The following is a 25421-nucleotide window of genomic DNA, read 5'->3' as shown; positions in this document are numbered from 1 at the left end:
TGCATATCAATTCGTTTGCAGTTAGCCCTCGTGATCCTAAGTCAGCTGGGTTGTCTTTAGAGGAAACATGACGCCATTCATTTGGCGACAAAAGTGGTCCAATGCGAGGGGTGTTTTTGAAGCCATGATAACACAATAGTTGAATCCGTCCAGAGATGCATTTTGCATTTATCAAACTTAATTTGAGACAGAAATGATGCGATCAATTTGGCTAACAGTTCAGCGCCACATAGTTCCTTCCTGGGGAGAGTAACGAATTTAACCGGGGCAACTTTAGTTTTGGATAGGAGTAAATGAGTAGATATGTGACCATTTTCACTTGTAGTTCGAAGATATAGGGTAGCAGCATAGGCTTTCTCAGAAGCTCACAAAAGCCGTGAAGTTCTGCGGCATAAGAACCCCATAAACTACGTGTTGTATTCAATGCCTCTAACCCCTCTTCGTCTGGATTAAGTCTAAATGACGTATTATACCCCGGACCAGTTTTACAACAAGAATTAACTGTCCTAATAACCCGTTGGCGATTGTTTAAATACGTTTTTAATGCCGACATCGAGAAGATGTACAGGCAAATACTTGTTAACCCACACCCCATATCAAAGGATTTTATTCCGCTGTCCGCCTGAAATAGAACCCCAAGAATTTGAGCTACAGACCGTAACATTTGGAGTTAACTGTGCTCCATATTTAGCCCTGAGAATTCTTCTCGAACTTGCAGAATGTTGTAATAATGATTACCCCGAAATCTCTACCATACTCAAAGAGAATATGTATGTCGATGACGTACTATCAGGATCACATGATCACAAACCATACGAAGTTGAAAAATGTAAAATACGAAATTGTGCAAAGTTAAAAATGTTTAAAGCGAAAATGTTTATTTTTAAAATATTTCCGCCGCATATACGGTTTTGTTTTGCCGCATATAGTCATTGAGTAGAAAAATGTGAAAAAAACTATGAAGTTGATTTGGGTGTACAAAATAAAAAATTGTATTGAAATGTGTGTTAATAAAGAATTTTAGTGCAATAAAATAGAAGTTTTGCAAAGTTAAAAATGTTTAAAGCGAAAATGTTTATTTTTAAAATATTTCCGCCGCATATATGGTTTTGTTTTGCCGCATATAGTCATTGAGTAGAAAAATGTGAAAAAAACTATGAAGTTGATTTGGGTGTACAAAATAAAAAATTGTATTGAAATGTGTGTTAATAAAGAATTTTAGTGCAATAAAATAGAAGTTTTATTTTTTGAGGTATGTAATTGTATGTATTGTGAAAGATAGCAATGCAGTGAAAATTAAATTAAATAAGATTCTGGACAAAGGATAGCTAGCGGAGGATATTATTATTGAATTTTTTGATTGATTGGCTTTTTTAATACGAATTCAAATGTATTCATGCTGGTGGTAATAGGAGTCCAGAAAAATTAGTAAGAACAAAAATAATTTTGTATGTAAAGCGGTTAGAAAAGGATATATAATGCAACAACAATAGCCAAATACCATAAATAACAGGATCATTCATTTTATGAATAAAATCTATCATAATAAAATGTTCAAATGTTTCCTTTCGTAAAATTTGTAACAGGAGAACAAACAATAAAATAAGCAGCATAGAAAATAATTGTGGAAGTACAATTTTATGTGTAAGATATAATGCAAAAAAGGCACAGGTATAAGTACAACAGGAGCAAACGGAAATTAACTGCAACAACATCAACTTATACACACAAGTAGGTAATTATGATATAAAATTGCTGTATGTGTGTACATACAACAACAATTTATGCAAAAATCATAAACAAATACATAAATAGGTTCAATCGTGATCGTGAGTGATTTTGTAGCAGGAGAAAAAAGGATAAAGAGGAATGATAGAAAATGTAAGCATCAACAAAAGAAAGGAAAAGAGTTAAAAAGGGATAGAAAATGCAACAACCAGATTATGGAAGGACACATGCATGAAAGCAAGAATAATTTATCACTACAAATGAATACAAAGAGGTTATAAATAACAGGAGATACGAAATTTAAGAAAGTTCCTGAAAATATAATTCTGCAATGAAGAAAATTTTACTGTATACAAATATCAAGTGAGAGCGTAAATGATACGCATTTTGGTTTATTTTTAGATCGAGGAATTTTTGTCATCTTTTTAACTCTTTTCCTTTCTTTTGTATAAGTTGATGTTGTTGCAGTTAATTTCCGTTTGCTCCTGTTGTACTTATACCTGTGCCTTTTTTGCATTATATCTTACACATAAAATTGTACTTCCACAATTGTTTTCTATGCTGCTTATTTTATTGTTTGTTCTCCTGTTACAAATTTTACGAAAGGAAACATTTGAACATTTTATTATGATAGATTTTATTCATAAAATGAATGATCCTGTTATTTATGGTATTTGGCTGTTGTTGTTGCATTATATATCCTTTTTTAACCGCTTTACATACAAAATTATTTTTGTTCTTACTAATTTTTCTGGACTCCTATTACCACCAGCATGAATACATTTAAATTCGTATTAAAAAAGCCAATCAATCAAAAAATTCAATAATAATATCCTCCGCTAGCTATCCTTTGTCCAGAATCTTATTTAATTTAATTTTCACTGCATTGCTATCTTTCACAATACATACAATTACATACCTCAAAAAATAAAACTTCTATTTTATTGCACTAAAATTCTTTATTAACACACATTTCAATACAATTTTTTATTTTGTACACCCAAATCAACTTCATAGTTTTTTTTCACATTTTTCTACTCAATGACTATATGCGGCAAAACAAAACCATATATGCGGCGGAAATATTTTAAAAATAAACATTTTCGCTTTAAACATTTTTAACTTTGCACAATTTCGTATTTTACATTTTTCAACTTCGTATGGTTTGTCAGTCTACTTTTAGCATCTTCCATATTTTCATTGTTTGAATTTTTCACTGCGCATATCGTTTGCAGTTTATGGTTTTCACGCTGCAATTTGTTTGCATGTATGATGTTTTTGTAGTAAATTTTTTGTATATTATACACAAGCAATTTCATTTGTTTTTGCTAACCAAAAATATACATATATTTAGGCAGCAAAAGTTTTAAAAATGAAAAATTTTCATTTTGTCTTCTAGCTGCAACGTAAAATATTGTGTAAGGCAAAATATTTTTGGAAAAACTGCGACAAATATTTCTACCATGAAGCTTGTGCATATATGGAATTCGTAAATAGTATTTATATTTTTAGTATGTATACAATGAAATATTATCTTGTTAAATATTTGTTGCAGTTTTCATGTAAAATTATGATTTTTTTTGCAATTTTTTGACTAATATAGTAGTAATTTTAAACTCTGTATAATTGATTTTTGTTAATGCAGGTCAGTTCGGTTGATCAGCGACCACGAAAGAAGCATAGATTAAAAGAATTGTACAAAATAAACAAAACCAGTTTTTTTTTCTTATACAAAACAACAACAATTGTGAAACATATAAATTAATAAGAACCCCATAAAAACTTATAAATAAAAACAAAAATTATTACATCATTTTAAAAATCCAACAAATTTCTTGTATGTTTAATTCTTTAAATTTGCAATATTTTGGAATAAAATATTTGATTAAACCCCACATAATCAAATAGTATTAAATGCATATTTACATATTTCTCTCATACTATTTACCTAAAGCCTGCGTATCGTTTGAAATTAATTCATAGTTGGTGGATGTTGCATATTTTGTTATGTCGAAATCTTGATCATGAAGCAAGTCATCTGCAGACTCAAAAAACAAATAATAATAATTTTAATATATAACTATATTACCACTAGAAAAATCCAATCCGGTATCAGAATTTTCTATCGAAACTTTAGAAGCTGTCTCAGCAGCTGTACTTCTTCTTGGCCGTTTATGTCTGTTTTCAATAAAAAAAACTTTCATCTAAAAAAATATATATTATTAGTAATGTATGTACATTAGAGTGGGTCAATTTGTGTGGAGCCAAAAAAATGCAACAAGCGGTTATCAAAATCGTAATCTATGATGAATTCTAAGAATGTTTGCCGAAGAAACCATGGGTCTAAAATCAAAATGGAGCTTCCCATTTTTAACGCGAAAATTTTCCTTTCGTATTTTATAATTTTGTTTAAATATGCTAACATTTCATTAAGCCTTTTAAGAAAATTGACTATGTTTGGGATTGTTCGAAAGGAAAGAATGGAAAAAGAGATGAATCTTTGCAAATGGAGGAGATTATCAATAAACTATGTAGCATGTAACCTATTTCAATTTGAATAACTTTTATGTTCAAGGGTTTTAATGGCTTCAGCATGCATTTTTTTCCAGCTTCTTGCTCGTCGGCTGATGGGGGAATTCGTTGCCATTATATATCTTGTTTAGCTACAGTAATTATTTTAATTTAGCATGCTGTATTTAAAAAGAAAGGGAGAAGATAGATGGGACAGAAAAGGAAGCAAAAGCAAAGAATTATAGAATTCTGAAAAGTTTACCTTCTGCGTCATAGGTGTTATTACGCAATAAGCCCTCCCAACCATGATCATGAACCAATTCATCCTAAATTTTGATAACATGATCCCATTTCTACAAACCTACCTAGATAGAAACTCGGAAATCAAAACTAAAAGAATTTAGAATTTCATTTCATGAAAAATTTATTCCAAAGGAAAAAGATATTCATAAAGTTTATAATACTTATAAGATACTAGCTGAACCCGGTCCGCGTTGCTGGTCCTTAGAAAACATCTGTTTTATATTGCATCTCGATTTTAATATACAGTTTCGGACAAAGTCGGTGATCCAATGAATTCAAAAATTCGGTAGGATAATCGACGGCTTGTTCTTCGTTCATTACTGTGTCAATCTATTTGTATTTTATTGTTTTGCCAGGCAGTTACAATTATATTTGCTTATTGATCTTGTTAACATCATAATTTGTTGGTGCCAAAATTGCATGTTCCCACTGACAATCCGAATTGTTGTAGTTCGTTGTAAGACCTTGGAATACTTTGACAACGTCTTGAATATTCATTTGCATTTGGCAGAAGTCCGGAAGTGAATTCTAATTTATGGAGGGATCAAGCCGATGTCATTTGAAAGCATGTGTTGTACTTTTGGATATTTTGAAGGAAGTGTTTGGAAATAGGATTCGCGCCGGAAATGTAACTTAGTAGCAGCTCAGACGGCTCAATAACTGGTGGCAGAATAACTTTACCGTTCGAACAGCACATTCCCGGGGATTCCTTAGGAAACTTCAAAATGCTGCATTGTAAGTAATGTTTGTTCATTGATTTCTGTAGTCATCATACTTATTGTAATAAAATCCGGGCAACTTTAAATCGATTCTTTCTCTTGATCGAGCCATTCGGGAGTGAACAACTATATGCTGTTGAGGTGTTTCTGCAGCACTCGATGAAGATGTAATGCGACACATTTGCTGAAGCTGTGATACTCGTTCTCTTCCCGTTTCTGCGACTCTAGACGTAGATGCTCTTTCGAAAACAAATTTTATTTGAATAAAACCTTTATTTTTTATTAAAAGTGATATGCGGAGAGTTATTCAAAATATTATTTTTTTAATAGATTTCATATGGAAATTTTTTAATCATGCACCTAATTTGCAAGAGTAAACAAAATTGTTTATCATCGATTGATAATATAAAAGAATGGAATGTATTCCTTTTTTCGCTTACACCAAATCATTAATTTTTAGAATGATGTTAAGCAAGAAAATTAAAATTGTCATTGTTTGAACGTTAGAAATAAAAAAAGTATTTATGTATATGACTTTGCAGTGTTACTTTTTCTGAAGATTCCGTGAAAATTTTATCAAAATCGGTCCAGCAGTTTTTTATATATATATAGATGGTATTAGCGGTATAATGTAAAAATTTGATAATGCCACGCCCCTCCGCCCACAGACCGAAAATCCAAATTCTGACTTTACAGTGTTACCCACCAGGCTATTCTGAAGATTCCCTGAAAATTTCATCGGTGGAGCCGTTTTTGAGTTCATTCGGAACATACATACACACATACATACATACCCACATACAAACATCCATTTTTATATATATAGATTTGTCGAAAATTAGCTTATTTTTATCTCTGATATATAATAACAGAAAATCTTAATCATAATAAAAAATTTTAAGAAAGTTTGAAATCTTAACAATAAGCTAATTTTAACGTTAATATGTTAACAACAAATTTTAACAATAAAAAAATTTGCTTTTAATTTCGTAGAATGTCGAAATACTTTAATTTAATTAAATCCAATTCAATTAACTTTTGGAAGAAAAAATATATGGGGCATTTCACGTCAAGTGAACCAACTTTTGAAATCGATGTCTTCCGATCGCGATGAAATTTGCACCAATGTTAGTTCTATTGGATAGTAATTCGGACACCATTTTTCAACAAGATCGGTCAAGAACTCTCTGAGTTATAGGAGGTCAAAATTTGACATTTTGGCCAAACAGGTGTTTTTTTTATCCATATAACTTATTACCTATTGTTCTTAGCAAAATGTTTTTAGATAGCTATTTATGCAATCTTTCAAAAAAAAAAATTAAAAAAATTTAATAAAATATTTTTGATTTTTTTTTTTAAATCAAAAATATTTTTGACTTTTTTTTTCAAAATGGGCCCTTTTTATTTTTTTTTAAGAAAGCTTAGGTCTTTTCCTAAGCGACCTATATGGTCGCTTAGTGGGATGCGAGTGGGATATCTATCAAAAAAATATTTTGTAACTCAAGATTTAAAATTTTTTAATTTTTTTGCAAAATCAAAAACTTTGTTGACTTTTTTTAAAAAAATGGACCCATTTTTTAATTTTTTTTTTGCTCAGAAGAAAGCTTATGTGTTTTCCTTTAACACCCTTTTTGTCGCTTAGTGGGATGCGAGTGGGATATCTATAAAAAAAATGTTTTGTAACTCAAGACATACAATTTTTTACTTTTTTTGAAAAATCAAAAACCTTTTTGACTTTTTTTTCCAAAATGGACTCTTTTTTTATTAATTTTTTTTTCTCAAAAGAAAGCTTAGGTCTTTTCCTTTAAAACCTTTTTGGTCGCTTAGTGGGATGCGAGTGGGATATCTATCAAAATAAATGTTTTGTAACTCAAGACAAAGGTTTTTAAATTTGCACTATTTTAATTTTTTTCATATTTGTGTGTAAACCTTAAAAATTAAACTTACGCAGAGAAACTAGACACATTAGCCTTTCCGATGGTATGAAACATACCCAACTAAAATTTCATAGCATCGATACTGTAATACCCATAATATGTTAACCTCAGGAATAAAAATCACTTTTTTTCTATGGAAATGTTGAATAATTTAATTTTGTTATTTATTTGTAATAATAATTAATTTAATATATAATAATAATAATAATAATAATAATAAAAAGATGAATAATTTAGTAAAATTTAATCTTAATCACAATAGATCAATTTATATAATAACTATTTTTACACTTAATTTATGAAGTTTTTAAATTTTCAAATATCCATACTTTTATCCTCCTTATTTGTCACCTTTATTAGCTGCTTTTTTTTTGTCAATCCTTTCTTGGCGTTATTAGATTCAGCTACTGATTTCGCTGCTGGCTTCTTTTTTGGCTTTGGAAAGAAATCGCATTGAGTAGATGCAGAAAACTTTTTTAATTTGAGTCTTCCATCGACAAGCGGTATGAAAGCATGGTATTGAGCAGTGCCATCGATTGTTACCGCAGCATCGAATCTGCTCTTTAGTGTTTTCAATGTTTCCTCATGATCCTCTTTGCTACTAAAAACTATTTTAGTTTCTTTACAATAATTCTTTGCCCAATGGAATAAAGCAGTCGCATCTAAGATGCGATCTTGATGAGAGCACTGGAGGCTATACTTCGCTGCATTTCTTTTGAGGTTTGCTCCAATACCATCACATGCTCCTTTACCATGAGCAGTAGGATGAAAATGCCACTCAGCTGGCATTCCAAAATCTTTTTCATGAGCTGTAAGATTTGCGAAGCTACTTTTGTTTTTAAAATGTTGACGAGCTCTGTCCGAAACGTAGTATACCTTTTCTACTGTAAATTTTGATTTTAGATAATTTAGTATTATCTTCTGGTACTCATAAACTGCAACGGTGTCATGTTTTAAATCGTCGGATATGATTGCCATACTTTTGTGTTCCAGGTTTTCTTCTTTCATGTAGTAAATAACTACTGTGAATATAGTTGCTTGGTCGTTATTGAAGTGGATTGCTTGTATGGAATCCTGAAGAACATATTTATAGTTCTCTGCGAAATCAAATGAAATAATGAATTCACCAGACTTCAAATGTGTTTTCAAGTCCTTGAAGAATGACCACTGCTCTTTGACTAAAAAGTCATGGGTTCTCAAATTTAGCAATCCTCTACACAGTTCTTCCACAAAATCATCCACATTTAAAATTATGGTTTTCAGTGTGCATCTTTCAGTCTGTAAAATTCTTGTAGAAACAGACAAGTCTTTACTTTTTGAATGTTTGTAGGACATTAAAATATTTATTTAATTTTACTTCTTAAGAGCTAAACATAAAAATCTTAAAGTTAACTAGAACTAATATAAGATCTCAAGTACTCTTGTGTACTTTAAACCTTATCAATGTAATATTTCCATCAAAGCGTGGGGTAACAAGAACACTAGTGATAAGAATATATTTTATTGCCTATTTTTAACTCTCACTTAATTGTCTATGCATTACATAAACAAAAGAATTGATGTGCCTCTTACAACTAGTATTCTTATCGCTACTTGGGGTTGACATAAAAACTAAGTGATAAACATTTATTTGTAATACAAGTAAACTAATCGAACAGTTATTTATGACTTAACCCATGCACTTTTACTTATGATTTATGATATTTATTTTCCCATACTTGAGATAAAATATACTTAAATAAACCCGTGTTCAATTCTGAACATTCTGCCGGGCCCGCAATGGTAATGGTATAGAAAAATCTATTTTAACTACTTCTGTTTTACTACATTTGTGCTTAATAATTAAACAAATCAATATAAATATAAGAACAATAATTAATAGTAGAGATGTATGTCCGGATATCGTGTGAAATTGCAGTCTCTTAAGCTCGATTTTTGTCTCCTTCATATTCAGGACTTCCCTTCTAAGATAATCGATGTCTTTGGTGTTGTTAATAATAGTAACATCAAATGGTTTGACCAATTTCGCTTCAATTTCTTCCGGATCTATGCCCCATGTTGACGCCTGAATAACAGAATTTACTTCCGACTCCAAGCGTTGTGAAGCTGACATGGTTATTCCTTCATATGTAGCAGTACATCCTTCTGATAGTTTTAATATGCCTTTTGGTGGCAATGTTATCCAGCTTCTATTATCCTGACCGCAATCCACTGTTAAAACCCCATTGTCAAATACTGAAAATATCCAATTGTTCTCTGAAGACAGCAGCTCCCAAACGCTTTTCCTTGGTACCGCTTCGAATGTACATTCAGCATGCCGGGATTGTTTTAACGCCGATACTTCACAAGATCGTTCTATGGCTGGCTTCCAGGGTATATTTCCGATGCAATTGTATTGACCTTGAAGATTTTTATCGCACTTATTTAGTTTCGCTTGTGACATTAGAAAGTACATATTAGATGCAAAATTATAAACTATGTAATCATCTTCTACTCTTGGCATAACGGCGCTATTGTTGACGTCTACAGGAAGTGTGATTAATTTATATACTTCGGAATTATGCTTCTGGATTAATGGTACTTCCAACTGAACCACGAGTCGGTTATCAATGGTGCCCTTCGCCTTCATCCCATGGTATACCTCTTTGAGTTCAGTACCACATTCCTTTCCAGGAAGAATCAGGTTATTAGGCAAAACATTTTCTATATGCAATATTTCTTTCTGCAGTTGTGTTGGTCGGTATTTATATGTCCATGGTTGATATCAATCAACATATTTATAACTGAAGATTGTATCTTTTGGCAGTCATCAACCATCAAATTCAATTGTGTGGCCAATACGGAAAATAGCAAGGTTAACCGCTCTGCACTGGTTTCATTTTTTGTTTGATCATAGAATAGCTTCAGTTGACCGTACATTTGTTTAAAGTTGACATTAACATCTTCTGTTGTCTTTTTCATGACATTCAACGTCGAATCAATAAGAGATGTTTGTTGTTTAATTAATTTATTTAAATCTTCTTGATTACTGAAAATATTTTTCATATTTTCCTCCATCTGCTCTCGATCGTCTGCGTCCATCATTCCAAAGAGGACGTGATAAATAGAACCCACAAACTCAAATGGTGCTCTTTTCTTCCGGGGTTTGCTAATGAGCAGCTCATTATTTTGATCAAGAAGTTTATATCTCCTCTCCATCACTGTCATCACCATTTCACAGGAGTCCTTAAATAAACTTAATTTTGGACATTCTTCTCTTATTTTCACCATCAGTTTACCAATCCTTTCAAGCTCTTGGTAATACAGAGATAAGTCGTAGTATACTACAATATTCCACTTCGAATTTATAGCGTTTAGTTGTCCAACCTTGTCGAGATAAAGCGCCGTGTTTGTCGATAGATTGGTTATTGAAACAGCGTTATTTTTGTTAATTGGTAATGTCTTAACTGGTTTCAATAACATCAATACCGTCAGCATCAGTTGTAACCAATATAAATTCTTCTTCTTTCATCTTCGTATAGTGGCTTTTTAACGGTGACGAATTCTCATCATTTGTATCTGAACATACTAATGGACACAATTTATTAATATGCCTTTTCAATGTGTTATTTGCTAGCTTCAACGTTGCGAGTCTAACTTTGCCATCTTTGCCGCTATGTATTTCTGCAACTCTCGCAAGTGGCCAACTAGCTGGATGTGTATTATCATCTTTAATTAGTACAACACTACCTTCTTTCAAATTCTCTGACGGAAACTTCCATTTGTATCTTTGTTGTAGAGTCGTAAGGTACTCATTTTTCCATCTGATCCAAAAATCTTTTCTTAGTTTTTGGATTAACTTCCACCTATTTAGGGAACTTACATGAGTTTCTTCAACATGTTCAGGACAGGCATTCAGTGGTCGTCCAATTAAAAAATGGCCAGGAGTTAAGGTATCCATTTGATCATCATCATTACTGTTTATAGCAACTAAAGGTCTCGAATTCAACACTGCTTCAATTTGTATTAGAAGAGTGCTCATTTCCTCATATGTAAGTTTGGCTTCCCCAATGGTTCTTTTCAAATGGAACTTAACTGACTTGACGCCAGCTTCCCAGATTCCTCCAAAATGAGGAGCTGCCGGGGGAATAAAATGCCACCGAATTTTTTGCATCGCAAGTATAGGAATAACCGTCTGATTATTACGAACTGCAGCTTTAAAATCATTACATAATTTTTTATCTGCGCCAACAAAGTTTGTTCCGTTATCCGAGTAAATATCGGAACTGACACCCCTTCTTCCAAAAAATCGTCTTAAGGCGGCTAGAAATGCTTCTGATGTCAGATCGCTGACTGCTTCTAAGTGGATCGCCTTTGTCGTCATGCAGACAAAAACAGCTATATACGCTTTGTATGATTTCTGTCCTCTACCTTTTGAAAACTTCATGTGTATAGGACCAGCATAATCTACTCCGACATGTTGAAATGGGGCTGATACTGACACACGAGACTCTGGAAGATTGCCCATAAGTTGTTTTGCTCGTTCTTGGCTATATCGAATGCACTTTGAACAGCTTCTTATACATTTCTTAATAGAGTTTTTCATATCAAGAATCCAATATTTACGCCTTAGCGTTGCTTCAACTAACCTGTTACCACCATGTAACGTTGAAATATGCGTTTTTTCTATAAGTAAAGATGCCAGAAGAGATTTTCGCAATATTATCGGATGTTGTTGATTAAATGGTAACTTTGAATTTTGCAATCTACCACCGACACGAATAATTCCATTCTGATCTATAAATGGAAACAAACTTGATATTCTGCTATTTTTGTCTACTACACCAGTTTTTCTTAATTCGGATATCTCCTCTTGTAGTTCTAATTCTTGGTGACATCGTATAATATACACTTCAGCTTCTTCTAATTCCTGAGAGCACTAATTCCACGAGATGCTACGTCTGCTGGATTATCTTTACTGCATACATGACTCCATTTGGCATTGGGAATCATATTTATAATTTCTGTTACTCGATTTCTTACGAATTTGTCCTTATTTGTTTTATTAGCTATCCAAGCCAAAGTAATAGTTGAATCGCTCCAGGCATACAATGAATGCTGCCTTTTTATTGTAGCTGAAACTTTATTTAGTAGTTTCGCTAAAAGATGTGCTGCACATAGCTCCAGCTTCGGTAATGTTTTCCTATTTTTTATAGGATTAAATTTCGTTTTAGCAGCCACAATTGTAATCGACTCTTCAATTTTCAGATATACCACTGAAGCGTCTTCAAACCCATGTAATTCAAATTTTTCATTTGTTTTTATCTGCAACCATCTAGGCACACGAATTTTTTGTAGTTCGGTTAGATCCGTTGTAAACTGCTGCCATTCTTCTTTTAATTCTGCTGACAATTCTGCATCCCACGTACACTGTAGTAGCCATAACTTTTGAATGTATAACTTTGCAACAAGAGTTACTGGTGACAACCATCCTAATGGATCAAAAATTTTAGCGACTTCAGATAGAGCATGTCTTTTTGTTAAATTTCCATTATTCGAAAAATTAATCTTAAATCTGAAGTTGTCCAATACAGGATCCCACTGCAACCCCAAAGTTTTAATAGATTCATCGTCTTCAATTTGGATCATAGCGTTATTTTTTGAACTGCAGACATCTTTAATTATTTTGTAATTATTTGATAGCCACTTCCTTAAGTTGAAGCCATAGTTTGCTAGATGGCTCATAATTTCCTGTTGAATATTTTTGCATTGAAGTATTGTATCAGCTCCCGTCATAAGGTCATCCATGTAGAAGTCTTCCTTGATGATAGATTTTATTTCTTCATTTGGGCATCCATCAGCAATAAAAAATAACGACCTTACCGCTAAAAACGGTGCAGAGGCAGTTCCATATGTTACCGTTGTTAATTTATATTCTTTAATTATCTCATTCTTGCTTTCTCTCCATAAAATATGTTGATATGGTTGGTGTTTTGGTGCGACTTTAACTTGTCGATACATTTTCTCAACATCTGCTATAATTACGAACTTCCACAGCCTCCATTTGGTAAGAATATCAAAGATGTCATTTTGTAGCCTAGGACCGATATGCATGACATCATTTAGGCTTTTTCCATTTGACGTCTTTGCGGATGCGTCGAACACTACTCTCAATTTTGTAGTCAGACTGCCTTCTCTTATAACTGTTTGGTGAGGTAAATAATATTTACCACTGTTCGCAATATTTACTTTCTCCATATGAATTTATGGTAGTCTTCCTTCAACTTTGGATTTGCTTCTAGTTTTCTTTCCAGTGATAGAAGTCTTGCTAGCGCCTGTTTTCTGGAGTCACCAAGTTCATTGTCATCCTTTTTAAAAGGTAGATTAACTACAATTCTATTGTCACCGTCTACTTCGGTGGTTTCCTTGAAGAGGTCTAAACATAGTTTATCTTCTTCGTAGTCTTCGGAATTTGTAGGTAGTTCTTCCAGCTCCCAAAATCGCTCCAAGTTCGTAACTGCTACTATAACTTTTCTAGGATTCTCGTTTTTATGTATGACACCTGATAAAATCCATCCAAAGATTGTGGATTGAGCCAAAATACCATCTCTTTTATATATGCCATCTTCAATAATGTTGGTTATGATATCCATTCCAATCACGATATCAATACGATCTGATTTATTTAATGATGGATCTGCTAACACGAAATTATTCCATTCGTTAATATTGAATTTAAACGAATGGTCAGGTTGTGCTCCAGTCAGTTGTGGTAATATCAGCGCATCTGTCTCCACGGACCGGTCGCTTAAAAATCGTGGTTTCATTGTTAATCTTATTTTTGATTTTGAAACGCCAACTATTACACCTCCAAGACCTTGTATTTCGGTTCTGCACTTAATTCGCGGAAGCGCCAATATTTGAGATGCTTCCTCTGACACTGTTGTTACCTGGGAACAATGGTCTATTAAAGCTCTTAGAACTACATATTCGCCATGCAGAGACTGCACTTTCACTTGTGCCGTAGAAAGTAACACATTCGCTGGTGAATGTGTACTCATGGAACTAACAGTATTATTGGCTGCTGTTCCTGTTGATTTTACAAAATTGATATGTAAAAGTGTGTTATGCATTTTGCCGCATTGTTGGCATTTCGTTTTTTGGAAGCATCTCTTATCCATCCTGTGGTTTAGGCAGATGTTACAAATTTTTCCTCCACGAACCCAGGAATTACGATTTTCCACTGTTAATGCAATGAATTTTGTACACTCTCGGATTTTATGGCCGCTTACTTTACAATAGTTGCAATAACTATTTTCTGTTGAGAGTACCGTTGCTCGAAATTGTTGTTTTTTGTGGTTATCCATATTGTTGAATTTTTTAGTTGTAGATGCCTCCAATGCTTCACATTGCAATTCTATAAATTGCATAACATCTCCCAGAATTTGAATTTCTTTTGATTTTCGAGTATTTTGCTCACATAACATGAGCCCTTCTTTATCAAGTTTTCTTATAATTATTCTTGCGAGTATTGGGTCAGCATCTTCTAAACTAACTCCCATCGCCTTTAGCGCCTGAATACTTTCATTGGTAATGTTCAGCAAATTCCTCAGGCTGCTTGCTGACATTGTATTTGTACTTGGTTGGTCTAATATTTTATCGACCAACTTAGTAAACAAAATTCTTTTATTACCATACCTCTGGTTTAAAATCTCCCAGGCTGCAATATAGTTGTTTTCCGTAATTGGAAGATTCTGTATAATTTTCAGAGCTTCTCCTCTGACATGAGTTTTTAACCTCACTAGCTTCTCCACAGCTGGAAGTTTGCTCATATGCACAAACCGGTTGAACATGTTGCGAAATGAGCACCATTCTTCCACATCTCCATTGAACATTGGTATTTTTATTGTTTCCAATGCCACTGCTTTCTTCTCTTCCTGCATCGTGAATATTTTCATTAATACCAATGTTACCGCTTCTGCATACTGCCTGTCAATCAACTCCAGCTCTTCATCAATATCACATTTAACTGAGTGATTGACCACAAGTTCGCGATGGATTTGTTTAATATCCACCATGATTTTTTCCCAGGAACTTTTTTTATGTTCCAAAATCAGAATGTTTTCTGCTTTAATGTCAGATAAACATTCCTCCAATTTTCTTATTTCTCTACGAAATTGTATTAAGAGGTTCGACGTCACCTCTTCTTTTTCATTGTTTATGCCGGATTCTTCATACTGTTGTGTCTGCTCTTTTGGATCTTTTTCTGGATCACTTTCCAGCTCTCTTGGAGCATTTTCTGGCTCTCTTGGAGCACTTTTTAACTCTTTTACAGAGTTGTCTTGCTCTTGTGGAGCACTTCCCTGATGGATTGGTTTTAATTGATGCAGAAATTTTTGCACCATCAACTCCATTTTTTCCATCATTCCATTACTCAGGGTTTCCATTATTTCCTCCTTTAGGGATATACTCATGGATTCTACAGATTTTTTCACAGTAGTTTTTAGATCTTCCTCTTTTTCCGTCGCCAATACAGCATCTGCAGAAGTTTGGCCATACCTCTGCATCGCAGCTCTGCACAGTTCAAATAGCTTTACTCCTGACTCAAAGAACTTGTTCTGGAAGTAGTCTTCAGACGTTCTTCCTAACTTCTGGAGCTTGCTGTCGTTATTTAGAAATTGAAATTCTAAGCTCTCCACGTGGTTTTCGTAATGTGCAATTGATGCACTCCGAACTTCTGTGTTTTCTATCTTTGATAAAATAGTGGTGACTTCATTTGTTATCTCTTTCTGAGCTTCGTATAACTAACTGATGTCTTTGAGCCATGTTTTTTTTTTTTATTTTATTTATTTTTTTTTTTAAATTAATATTTATATATATATTTTTATTTAATTTTTTAATTTTTCCGCTGGTTTTTCTTGCGTTCGAAGGACCAAATGTAAAATTCTTCAAACACTTACGATTTTTCTCTTTTTTTTATGCTATTTTATTTCTCACAGGGACACAGATTGAAGGATTCGAGCTTGGTAACTTTTCCACACACAGAGTCTTCACTATAAATTTTTCCTTCAGAAACACTTTCTGCTATAGCACTAACAGTTCACTATTATCTTTTTTTTGTTCAACTAACTACAAATTTGCCTCACACCAGCTTAAATACCCAGATTTACTTTCCCCTACACCTAATTTAAATTTACCCGCGTTTTACCAAATTACAACAAAAAACTATATTGAACTGAAATCCTTATTTACCATTTTCCCCTTTTTATCATGTAATTTTTTTCTCTATGTATTTTCCCCTATTGATCACGACATAATTATATGTGATTCGCTCATTTGTTTACTATTGGTCACCGATCACGTCATTTAATAGTTTTGTTAGTGTACTTTCTACTATTGATCGCGACATTATTATTTTCCCACAAAAATTATTATTTCTTTAGTAATGTACTTGATTTTTGGCGGATTTTCTTCACTACTGAACCGCCAATTCTTTTACCTAAGAGCCATTTTCATCTTTCAGCGCTTTCCCACAATTTTCATCCTGCCTTACCACCCAGTCTACCAGGCTACCATGAATTTCAGCAAGTAGTATTTTTCATTCATTTATTTCATATTTTTCCTTACATGAAACAACTACGCATTCCCATATCTGAATGAAATGCAACTCTACCTAGTTTTACTACTTGAATGTTTTTAGTACTAAAACAACCCTGATATGCACACACACATATACAAATTACATTATTCTTGTGTGAACATCTGGATGGACGAAGAACGCGTGTAAGTATATTTACAATTTTTTTTTAACTTTTAATTTTTCTTTTATTTTCAGGTTCCTAAAATTAGATGACCAATTATTAAAGTAAATTATGTATCGTTCCTAACATTGTTTTATTTGTATTAATGTTTTTCTCTTTCTTATCTTTTCAGCTCAAAAACAATCAAAAGAAAAACTCAAACATCAAAACAAACAAAAAAAAGAAACAAAATCTAACATAACAATACTAACCAAAAAGAAAACCAAAATTGACTACCAAAAAATACTAACAAAGAAAAATATAAATACATACACTGGGACCCGGGTAGGAGGTAGTGACTCCAATGGCCGCAAGCCCCTCCCCACTAAAATTGAAATGAACAATATAAATTCACTGGGACCCGGGCAGGAGGTAGTGACTCCAATGGCCGCAAGCCCCTCCCCACTAAAATTGAAATGAACAATATAAATTCACTGGGACCCGGGCAGGAGGTAGTGAATCCATTGGCCGCAAGCCCCTCCCCACATTTTACAAGACAGGGAGTTGAGGTCAAAGTAGTTTCTGGCCTCCTCCCGACAGTTTCCCTAAGGTCCCCCCACGCAAAATTTTTTTTGGGGTCCAGTGTTGTAAAATCATCGGTGCGGTGAGGTGAACCGCAACAAAACTCCGAGGTTACTGTTGTTAAACAGAGGGATCGGTGTGCGGTTTGGATACCGAGCAAGCCCAACGCGGGGAACACCCATGAACCTGAAAAAGAGTTTTCTATTGCAGAGCTAGCCGGGCAATTACTAATATCTAAATTTTTTTGCTTTCATTTTCAGGAAACCTCGCAATTTTCACATTTCGCATCTAGACAGCAAACTGCAGTATTCCCTGTGACTCAACCTAAGCAAAGCACTCTTTCAAATTTTTTTACTTTAATAAAGAAAAAAACCCATTTTAATAAATAAAGTAAGTTTCTTGTTACTGGTTGTGCTTTTTTAAGTCGAACGCCTGCAAAAAAAAAGATTTTTGAGGCAAAAATTATTTTAAAATCTAAGTTCATACGAACTACGTCAAAGTTTAACTATTCGGGTTACGCCTCTATTCTATTTTCTTTATTATTATACTACTGATGTTGCGTAGGATTTGTCACACATCTCTACAAACCTTTTGAGATAAAAGGAATAAGAGATTTTTTTCTACTATATGTCTTTACGGGAAGTATATTCTATGACACAACAATAAGAATTCTTACTTTGTGATTTGTTTTCTTCTTTTCAGGATTACTAAAATCATAATTTTATTGACCTGGCGCAATATAGAAGACTACTTTATATTGCACTGGCCCTAGAATCTTAAATTTAAACATAAACAAAACAAATTCTACAAAATAATCACTCTTATAAACTACATTGTATCACAGATTGAAGTATGGTTATATTGCGGTTTCTAAATTAATATTGCACTAAACATTGGTGAGTATACTTGCTCTCTCTAAAAACGTTGGTCTCTAAAACTAACAGGTACTTGGCTCGACATATATCACAGATAATTTATTAAGTTGTTAGTCAATTTTAGGATTTCAAAAGCGAAGAAAACTTGTTTTGTTCAATTGCTATCATCCTATAATTGCACATTTTCCCAAATTCAATATTCGTTTGGTTGATTTTGTTATACTTTGATATCTTTTACGTGATATATCCCTAATGTTTTCCCCTGTAACGTTTCCAGTTCGTACATATTGTTACCGACAGGTCGAACCACTCTACATTTCAAAAATTTTCTACAAAACTTGGCGTTACGATTTTTAGAAAAGTCACTTAAGACGGTATTTCGGCGATAGACTTCTTGGCCTGGGACAAAAGTTACCACACGCGCTCTTTGATTGTATCTTTTCGCACTTTTTTCGTAGGCTTTTAGCATATTTTGTTTAATTTGTTGTCGTACCATTTCCAATTTATCGGTTCGATCAATATCCAATATTTGGTGATCAGTCAGTGATTGCAATTTTCGTCCCAATTTATATTCCGCTCCGCTAGAAAACATATGGTAGCCGAATAGAGCAAAGAAAGGTGTATAACCTGTAGCTGAGTGGACAGCGGTTCGCAACGCACATTCTATTTCAGAAAGGTATATATGCTCTGATGGCTGATAAAACCGACTGGTTTACCCTTTCACTTGCGTTACTTTGAGGGGAGTATACCGCAGTCTTTATGTGTTTGATCTTATACTAAAACAACCCTGATATGCACACACACATATACAAATTACATTATTCTTGTGTGAACATCTGGATGGACGAAGAACGCGTGTAAGTATATTTACAATTTTTTTTTAACTTTTAATTTTTCTTTTATTTTCAGGTTCCTAAAATTAGATGACCAATTATTAAAGTAAATTATGTATCGTTCCTAACATTGTTTTATTTGTATTAATGTTTTTCTCTTTCTTATCTTTTCAGCTCAAAAACAATCAAAAGAAAAACTCAAACATCAAAACAAACAAAAAAAAGAAACAAAATCTAACATAACAATACTAACCAAAAAGAAAACCAAAATTGACTAACAAAAAATACTAACAAAGAAAAATATAAATACATACACTGGGACCCGGGCAGGAGGTAGTGACTCCAATGGCCGCAAGCCCCTCCCCACTAAAATTGAAATGAACAATATAAATTCACTGGGACCCGGGCAGGAGGTAGTGACTCCAATGGCCGCAAGCCCCTCCCCACTAAAATTGAAATGAACAATATAAATTCACTGGGACCCGGGCAGGAGGTAGTGAATCCATTGGCCGCAAGCCCCTCCCCACATTTTACAAGACAGGGAGTTGAGGTCAAAGTAGTTTCTGGCCTCCTCCCGACAGTTTCCCTAAGGTCCCCCCACGCAAAATTTTTTTTGGGGTCCAGTGTTGTAAAATCATCGGTGCGGTGAGGTGAACCGCAACAAAACTCCGAGGTTACTGTTGTTAAACAGAGCGATCGGTGTGCGGTTTGGATACCGAGCAAGCCCAACGCGGGGAACACCCATGACCCTGAAAAAGAGTTTTCTATTGCAGAGCTAGCCGGGCAATTACTAATATCTAAATTTTTTTGCTTTCATTTTCAGGAAACCTCGCAATTTTCACATTTCGCATCTAGACAGCAAACTGCAGTATTCCCTGTGACTCAACCTAAGCAAAGCACTCTTTCAAATTTTTTTACTTTAATAAAGAAAAAAACCCATTTTAATAAATAAAGTAAGTTTCTTGTTACTGGTTGTGCTTTTTTAAGTCGAACGCCTGCAAAAAAAAAGATTTTTGAGGCAAAAATTATTTTAAAATCTAAGTTCATACGAACTACGTCAAAGTTTAACTATTCGGGTTACGCCTCTATTCTATTTTCTTTATTATTATACTACTGATGTTGCGTAGGATTTGTCACACATCTCTACAAACCTTTTGAGATAAAAGGAATAAGAGATTTTTTTCTACTATATGTCTTTACGGGAAGTATATTCTATGACACAACAATAAGAATTCTTACTTTGTGATTTGTTTTCTTCTTTTCAGGATTACTAAAATCATAATTTTATTGACCTGGCGCAACATAGAAGACTACTTTATATTGCACTGGCCCTAGAATCTTAAATTTAAACATAAACAAAACAAATTCTACAAAATAATCACTCTTATAAACTACATTGTATCACAGATTGAAGTATGGTTATATTGCGGTTTCTAAATTAATATTGCACTAAACATTGGTGAGTATACTTGCTCTCTCTAAAAACGTTGGTCTCTAAAACTAACAGGTACTTGGCTCGACATATATCACAGATAATTTATTAAGTTGTTAGTCAATTTTAGGATTTCAAAAGCGAAGAAAACTTGTTTTGTTCAATTGCTATCATCCTATAATTGCACATTTTCCCAAATTCAATATTCGTTTGGTTGATTTTGTTATACTTTGATATCTTTTACGTGATATATCCCTAATGTTTTCCCCTGTAACGTTTCCAGTTCGTACATATTGTTACCGACAGGTCGAACCACTCTACATTTCAAAAATTTTCTACAAAACTTGGCGTTACGATTTTTAGAAAAGTCACTTAAGACGGTATTTCGGCGATAGACTTCTTGGCCTGGGACAAAAGTTACCACACGCGCTCTTTGATTGTATCTTTTCGCACTTTTTTCGTAGGCTTTTAGCATATTTTGTTTAATTTGTTGTCGTACCATTTCCAATTTATCGGTTCGATCAATATCCAATATTTGGTGATCAGTCAGTGATTGCAATTTTCGTCCCAATTTATATTCCGCTCCGCTAGAAAACATATGGTAGCCGAATAGAGCAAAGAAAGGTGTATAACCTGTAGCTGAGTGGACAGCGGTTCGCAACGCACATTCTATTTCAGAAAGGTATATATGCTCTGATGGCTGATAAAACCGACTGGTTTACCCTTTCACTTGCGTTACTTTGAGGGGAGTATACCGCAGTCTTTATGTGTTTGATCTTATACGTCTTCATGAGATTTTCAAAATTTTTTGATACAAATTGTGCTCCACTGTCACTATGTATGACTTCTGGTACTCCAAACTTATGGAAAATTTCTCGAACCAAAAAATCTACCACATTCGTTGCGGACGCTTCTCTCATCGCTTTCAGGAATGTGAATTTCGAGAAATGATCTACTACTATGAAGATATAACAATTTCCATTTTTAGATCTGGGGTATTTTCCCATAAAATCAATGTATAGCTTTTGAAACGGTCTTTCTGTGATCACTTGCTTTCCGATATCTGGTCTTAAGTTTTGGTTTGTATGTTTGGTTTCTTTGCAGACTTGACAATGGTTAATAAACATTTTAACTTGAAATGCCATTTTGGGCCAATAGAAGAATCTTCTTAGCCTTTCCAAAGTTTTTGCTATTCCTCCATGTGCTGTCGTTAGCTTTGAATGTGCTTTTTCTATCAATGGTTGTGTTATGCTTGATGGTATCCACATTTTCCACTTACACTCATCTTCTTCTTGTTCAAAGGACATTTTCTTGTATACAATTCCATTGTCGACTTTCAGATCAGGCAGTTGTTGGCTATTATCTTCGATATGTTTTATTAGTTCGAGATACTCGTCACTTTGGAATTCGGTTGTTTCGAAATCGAATATTTCCTCCATATTGATTTCTTCGATTTGTTCATTGTTGGGCAATCTGGACAGCAATCCTAAGTATTTTAATTGCTTAAAGCAAAATTGTGATTTCATCAATCCAATGGTCAAATTGCTGTTGTTAAGGCACTGAGCAACTTCTTTTAAAAGTACTAGATGTTTCTCAAAGCAATCAGATATGATCAGTAGATCATCCAGATAGATGAACACATTTTCCTTTAGTCTTTGTGGGATAACTTTGTCCATAAGCCGACAAAGTCTTTGCCGACCTGGTACGGTGAATGCGGTGTAAGGTTTACTTTTCTCGTCTAGTTCTATTTGCCAGAATGCAAATTTTAGATCCACACTACTAATGAAGTATGTTTCATCTATTCTGCTAAGGATGCCATCTATGTTTTGTAAAGGATATGCATCCTTAACAGTGAGCTTGTTTAATTTTCTGGCGTCTAGACAGAACCTATTTTTACCTGGTTTTCTAACTACTGTAGTCCGATGACTCCAGGGACTTTCACTTTCTTCTATAACTTTTAGTTCTAACATGTGATCTATTTCCTTATAAACTATTTCTTGGACTGCTGGGGATATAGGGTAATGTCTATCTTTTACAGGCTCAGCTCCGTCAATTAATGTTATGGTATGTGTTTCTAACGAAGTACATCCTAAACCTTTTTGTTCAAATGTTGGGAACATTTCTACTATTTCCTTCAATTGTTTTTGTTGTAGATCGGTGAGTTCATGGGGATCGGTTTTATGGTTCTCACTCTTTAAATTTTCTACGATTTTTTCTATGTTTAATTCAGAAATTCCTACGATCTCGGGAGCTAGTTGAAAAATCTTCCAAAAATCTATCCCAAGATAAGCTGGCTGTTCCAGATCAGGACACAGATAAAATGTTAGAGTAACTTCGGGTATTGTGGACTATGCGTCTAATGTGGACCAGTGTCTTTTTTCAGAAACTATTGAAGGTATGATAAAACTGATTTGTCGTACATTTTACAATTTGGTTGAAACGACAATTGCACATTTGCTTTCATGAGTAATTGATATGTTGGCTTTTTATTCTTGTATTGAAATTAATGCGCCTGCTCAACATTTTTTTCGGCTCAAGTAAGAAACAAAATTTGGTACAGTTACTTGGTAGAATTTAATGTTTGGTTGTTTTATATAGTTAAAGTGGACACGTAGGTTTGCATATATTTGGTAAGAATTTAAGCGCATTTAGATTATTAGGTAAAAATAATTTGTTACCACTGTAACCCAAGTTCGTGTAATGTGGACCACTTAAATTACTTGATTATGTACTACTGGTCCATATTACCCGACAATAACTATGTACTTTGTAAGCAATCTATCTAAGCCACGATCACGACTTTTTAGTTTGTATTAATAAAAATATATTGAAATTAAATTTTTTAATCATTCATGATTAGCTGGTTCATGAATTTTATGTATTACATACTAGTCCACATTACCCTCATATAGTGGTCCATATTACCCTCCAATTTTTTTAATGCTAATTTTTGGGTTCCTTACAATATTTTCACATAACTTTTTTATCCTTTGACAGAAAAAATTTTCAACAGCAAAATCAATTAGAGAATACATTAACTAATTTACTGCTTCACAACATTTTTAATATCCATATATATTGTGGCCAAAATTTAGAAAAAACAAAACGGTAGTCCACATTACCCGAAGTTACTCTATATTACCTAATCTGTCATTATACTTAATATCTAATATTATTTTTCCTAACAATCTTTGTTTTTGTCCATTAGCTGTGGTTACTATGGAATAAATTGGTACTATCGGAATGCCTAACTCACCAACGAGTTCTCTACAGCCTTTTCCTAAAATGCTCACCGAAGCACCAGTATCAAGAAGACCCATTAGTTTGACATCGCCGATCATGAATTCTGCGTATGGTCTGGGATCAGATTTTGCATCAGCTGTTAGGATTGCTTCAATGGTAAATTTTCTGTTTCTTTTTCTTTTGGCGAACTTCTGTCTCAACATTTTTATTCTTCTAGATAATACCGGTTTTCGGACAGCGATTTCGGAATTGAAGATTTTATTGCGTACACTTTCATAATGTTGTTTTCGTTCTTCGAAAGTATACAAGTGTTTTTGCTGGGGTAAATATTTGTTGAATCGTTTTGCTTCGTGGACTAGATTTGTAATTTTGTTTATTCTGGCTGTTTTGACGGCGGGTGCAGTGGTGAACGATGGTCCCCCGCTCTGCCCTCGTTCCTGGGAAAATTCCTATTACGGCAATTAGAACAATTTGGGGCTATAACGTCAGGTTTCCCGCACCGATAGCAGAAAATTGTTCTTTCGTCTGCTGGACAATCCATGAACATGTGTCCATTTTGGCGGCAATTCCAGCATACTAAAGGTGGTCTGGAGCCGGGACCATTTGTAAATCGAACAGCAGCGACTTCTTCACAATTTTCTTCCCGTATTGGTTGGATTTCTTGCTCTTCATATAATTCATTAATTTGCCTTGGATATCGATTCGATGTCGGTGGCTGCTGTCGAAAATCTCTCTTCAGGAATGTTTTCTCAGCGTCCAAACAACTCATTCTTAGTTCTTCCACAGAAGAAACTGCCATTGGGTAAACAATTCTGCCTATATTTTCTCTTAGATTTTTCTTAATAATTTTTACCATTTCAGATTCCGGCATAGAAATGCTTAAACGCGATCTAAATTGGGTCATGACGAAGAAAAATGCTTCGATCGATTCCCCCGGCAATTGTCTTCTTTCGACCATATCTCTCATGAGTTCGAAGCTAGATCTGGTTGATTGGTATTGCTTAAGCAATGCAGATTTCAAGGTTGACCATTCTGATACATAATTGGTCTGAATGAACAACCAGTACCATTTTTCGGCTGCTCCTTTAACTAGAAGATGGAAATTATCTAGAACCTCTTTCCAACCTACTCCATATTGGCTCTGGAGACGTTCCAAACGAAAGACAAAATCTTCGACAGCTAGCTTGTTGTTATCGCCATCGAACTCTAATCCCCATTTATCGATGCGGGGTCTGTTGTAGCTTCGTGAATCATCACTACATATAGATGTGGCTCTCGATGAATGAGCAGATTGAGCTTGAACACCTGAGATGTCCATGGGTATATTTCCTTCAATGGGCGTTTTCAACACACTTGCCTGCATCAATTTTCGATTTTCTTGTTGGGTTTGTTGGACAACAATGCTTAACCTGCTGATGGTCGAAGTCAACTCGGCCATCGTCTTCTTAATATCTGATACTTGTAAATTTACATTCTGATCTACTAATTTGATAATTGATTCCTCAAAATTATTTGCTTTAACTGGCTGTTTGCTAGTAC

At 34.0% G+C, this 25421-nt stretch overlaps 2 protein-coding genes across 2 annotated transcripts; both read right to left on the bottom strand.

Annotated features, from left to right (window-relative positions):
* Nucleotides 1–10640: 10640 nt before the first annotated feature.
* Nucleotides 10641–11561, bottom strand: LOC135950699 (uncharacterized). Its single transcript, XM_065500229.1, has one exon. The coding sequence runs from the start codon at nt 11559–11561 to the stop codon at nt 10641–10643; it is 921 nt and encodes a 306-aa protein (XP_065356301.1).
* A 1861-nt stretch (nt 11562–13422) lies between these two features.
* On the bottom strand, nt 13423–15744 carry LOC135950698 (uncharacterized). The gene has a single exon (XM_065500228.1). It carries the CDS (start codon nt 15742–15744, stop codon nt 13423–13425), a length of 2322 nt encoding a protein of 773 aa, XP_065356300.1.
* Between the last annotated feature and the right edge of the window lie 9677 nt (nt 15745–25421).

This window comes from Calliphora vicina, chromosome 2, assembly GCF_958450345.1.
Source record: "Calliphora vicina chromosome 2, idCalVici1.1, whole genome shotgun sequence".
Taxonomy (NCBI): domain Eukaryota; kingdom Metazoa; phylum Arthropoda; class Insecta; order Diptera; family Calliphoridae; genus Calliphora; species Calliphora vicina.
The sequence above is the reverse complement of the archived record's forward strand: the minus strand, read 5'-3'. Positions and strand labels throughout refer to the sequence as shown.

Coding starts and splice junctions, on each gene's coding strand:
- LOC135950698 (XM_065500228.1), bottom strand. CDS start 15,744: ATGCAGAGGTATGGCCAAACTTCTGCAGATGCTGTATTGGCGACGGAA.
- LOC135950699 (XM_065500229.1), bottom strand. CDS start 11,561: ATGACGACAAAGGCGATCCACTTAGAAGCAGTCAGCGATCTGACATCA.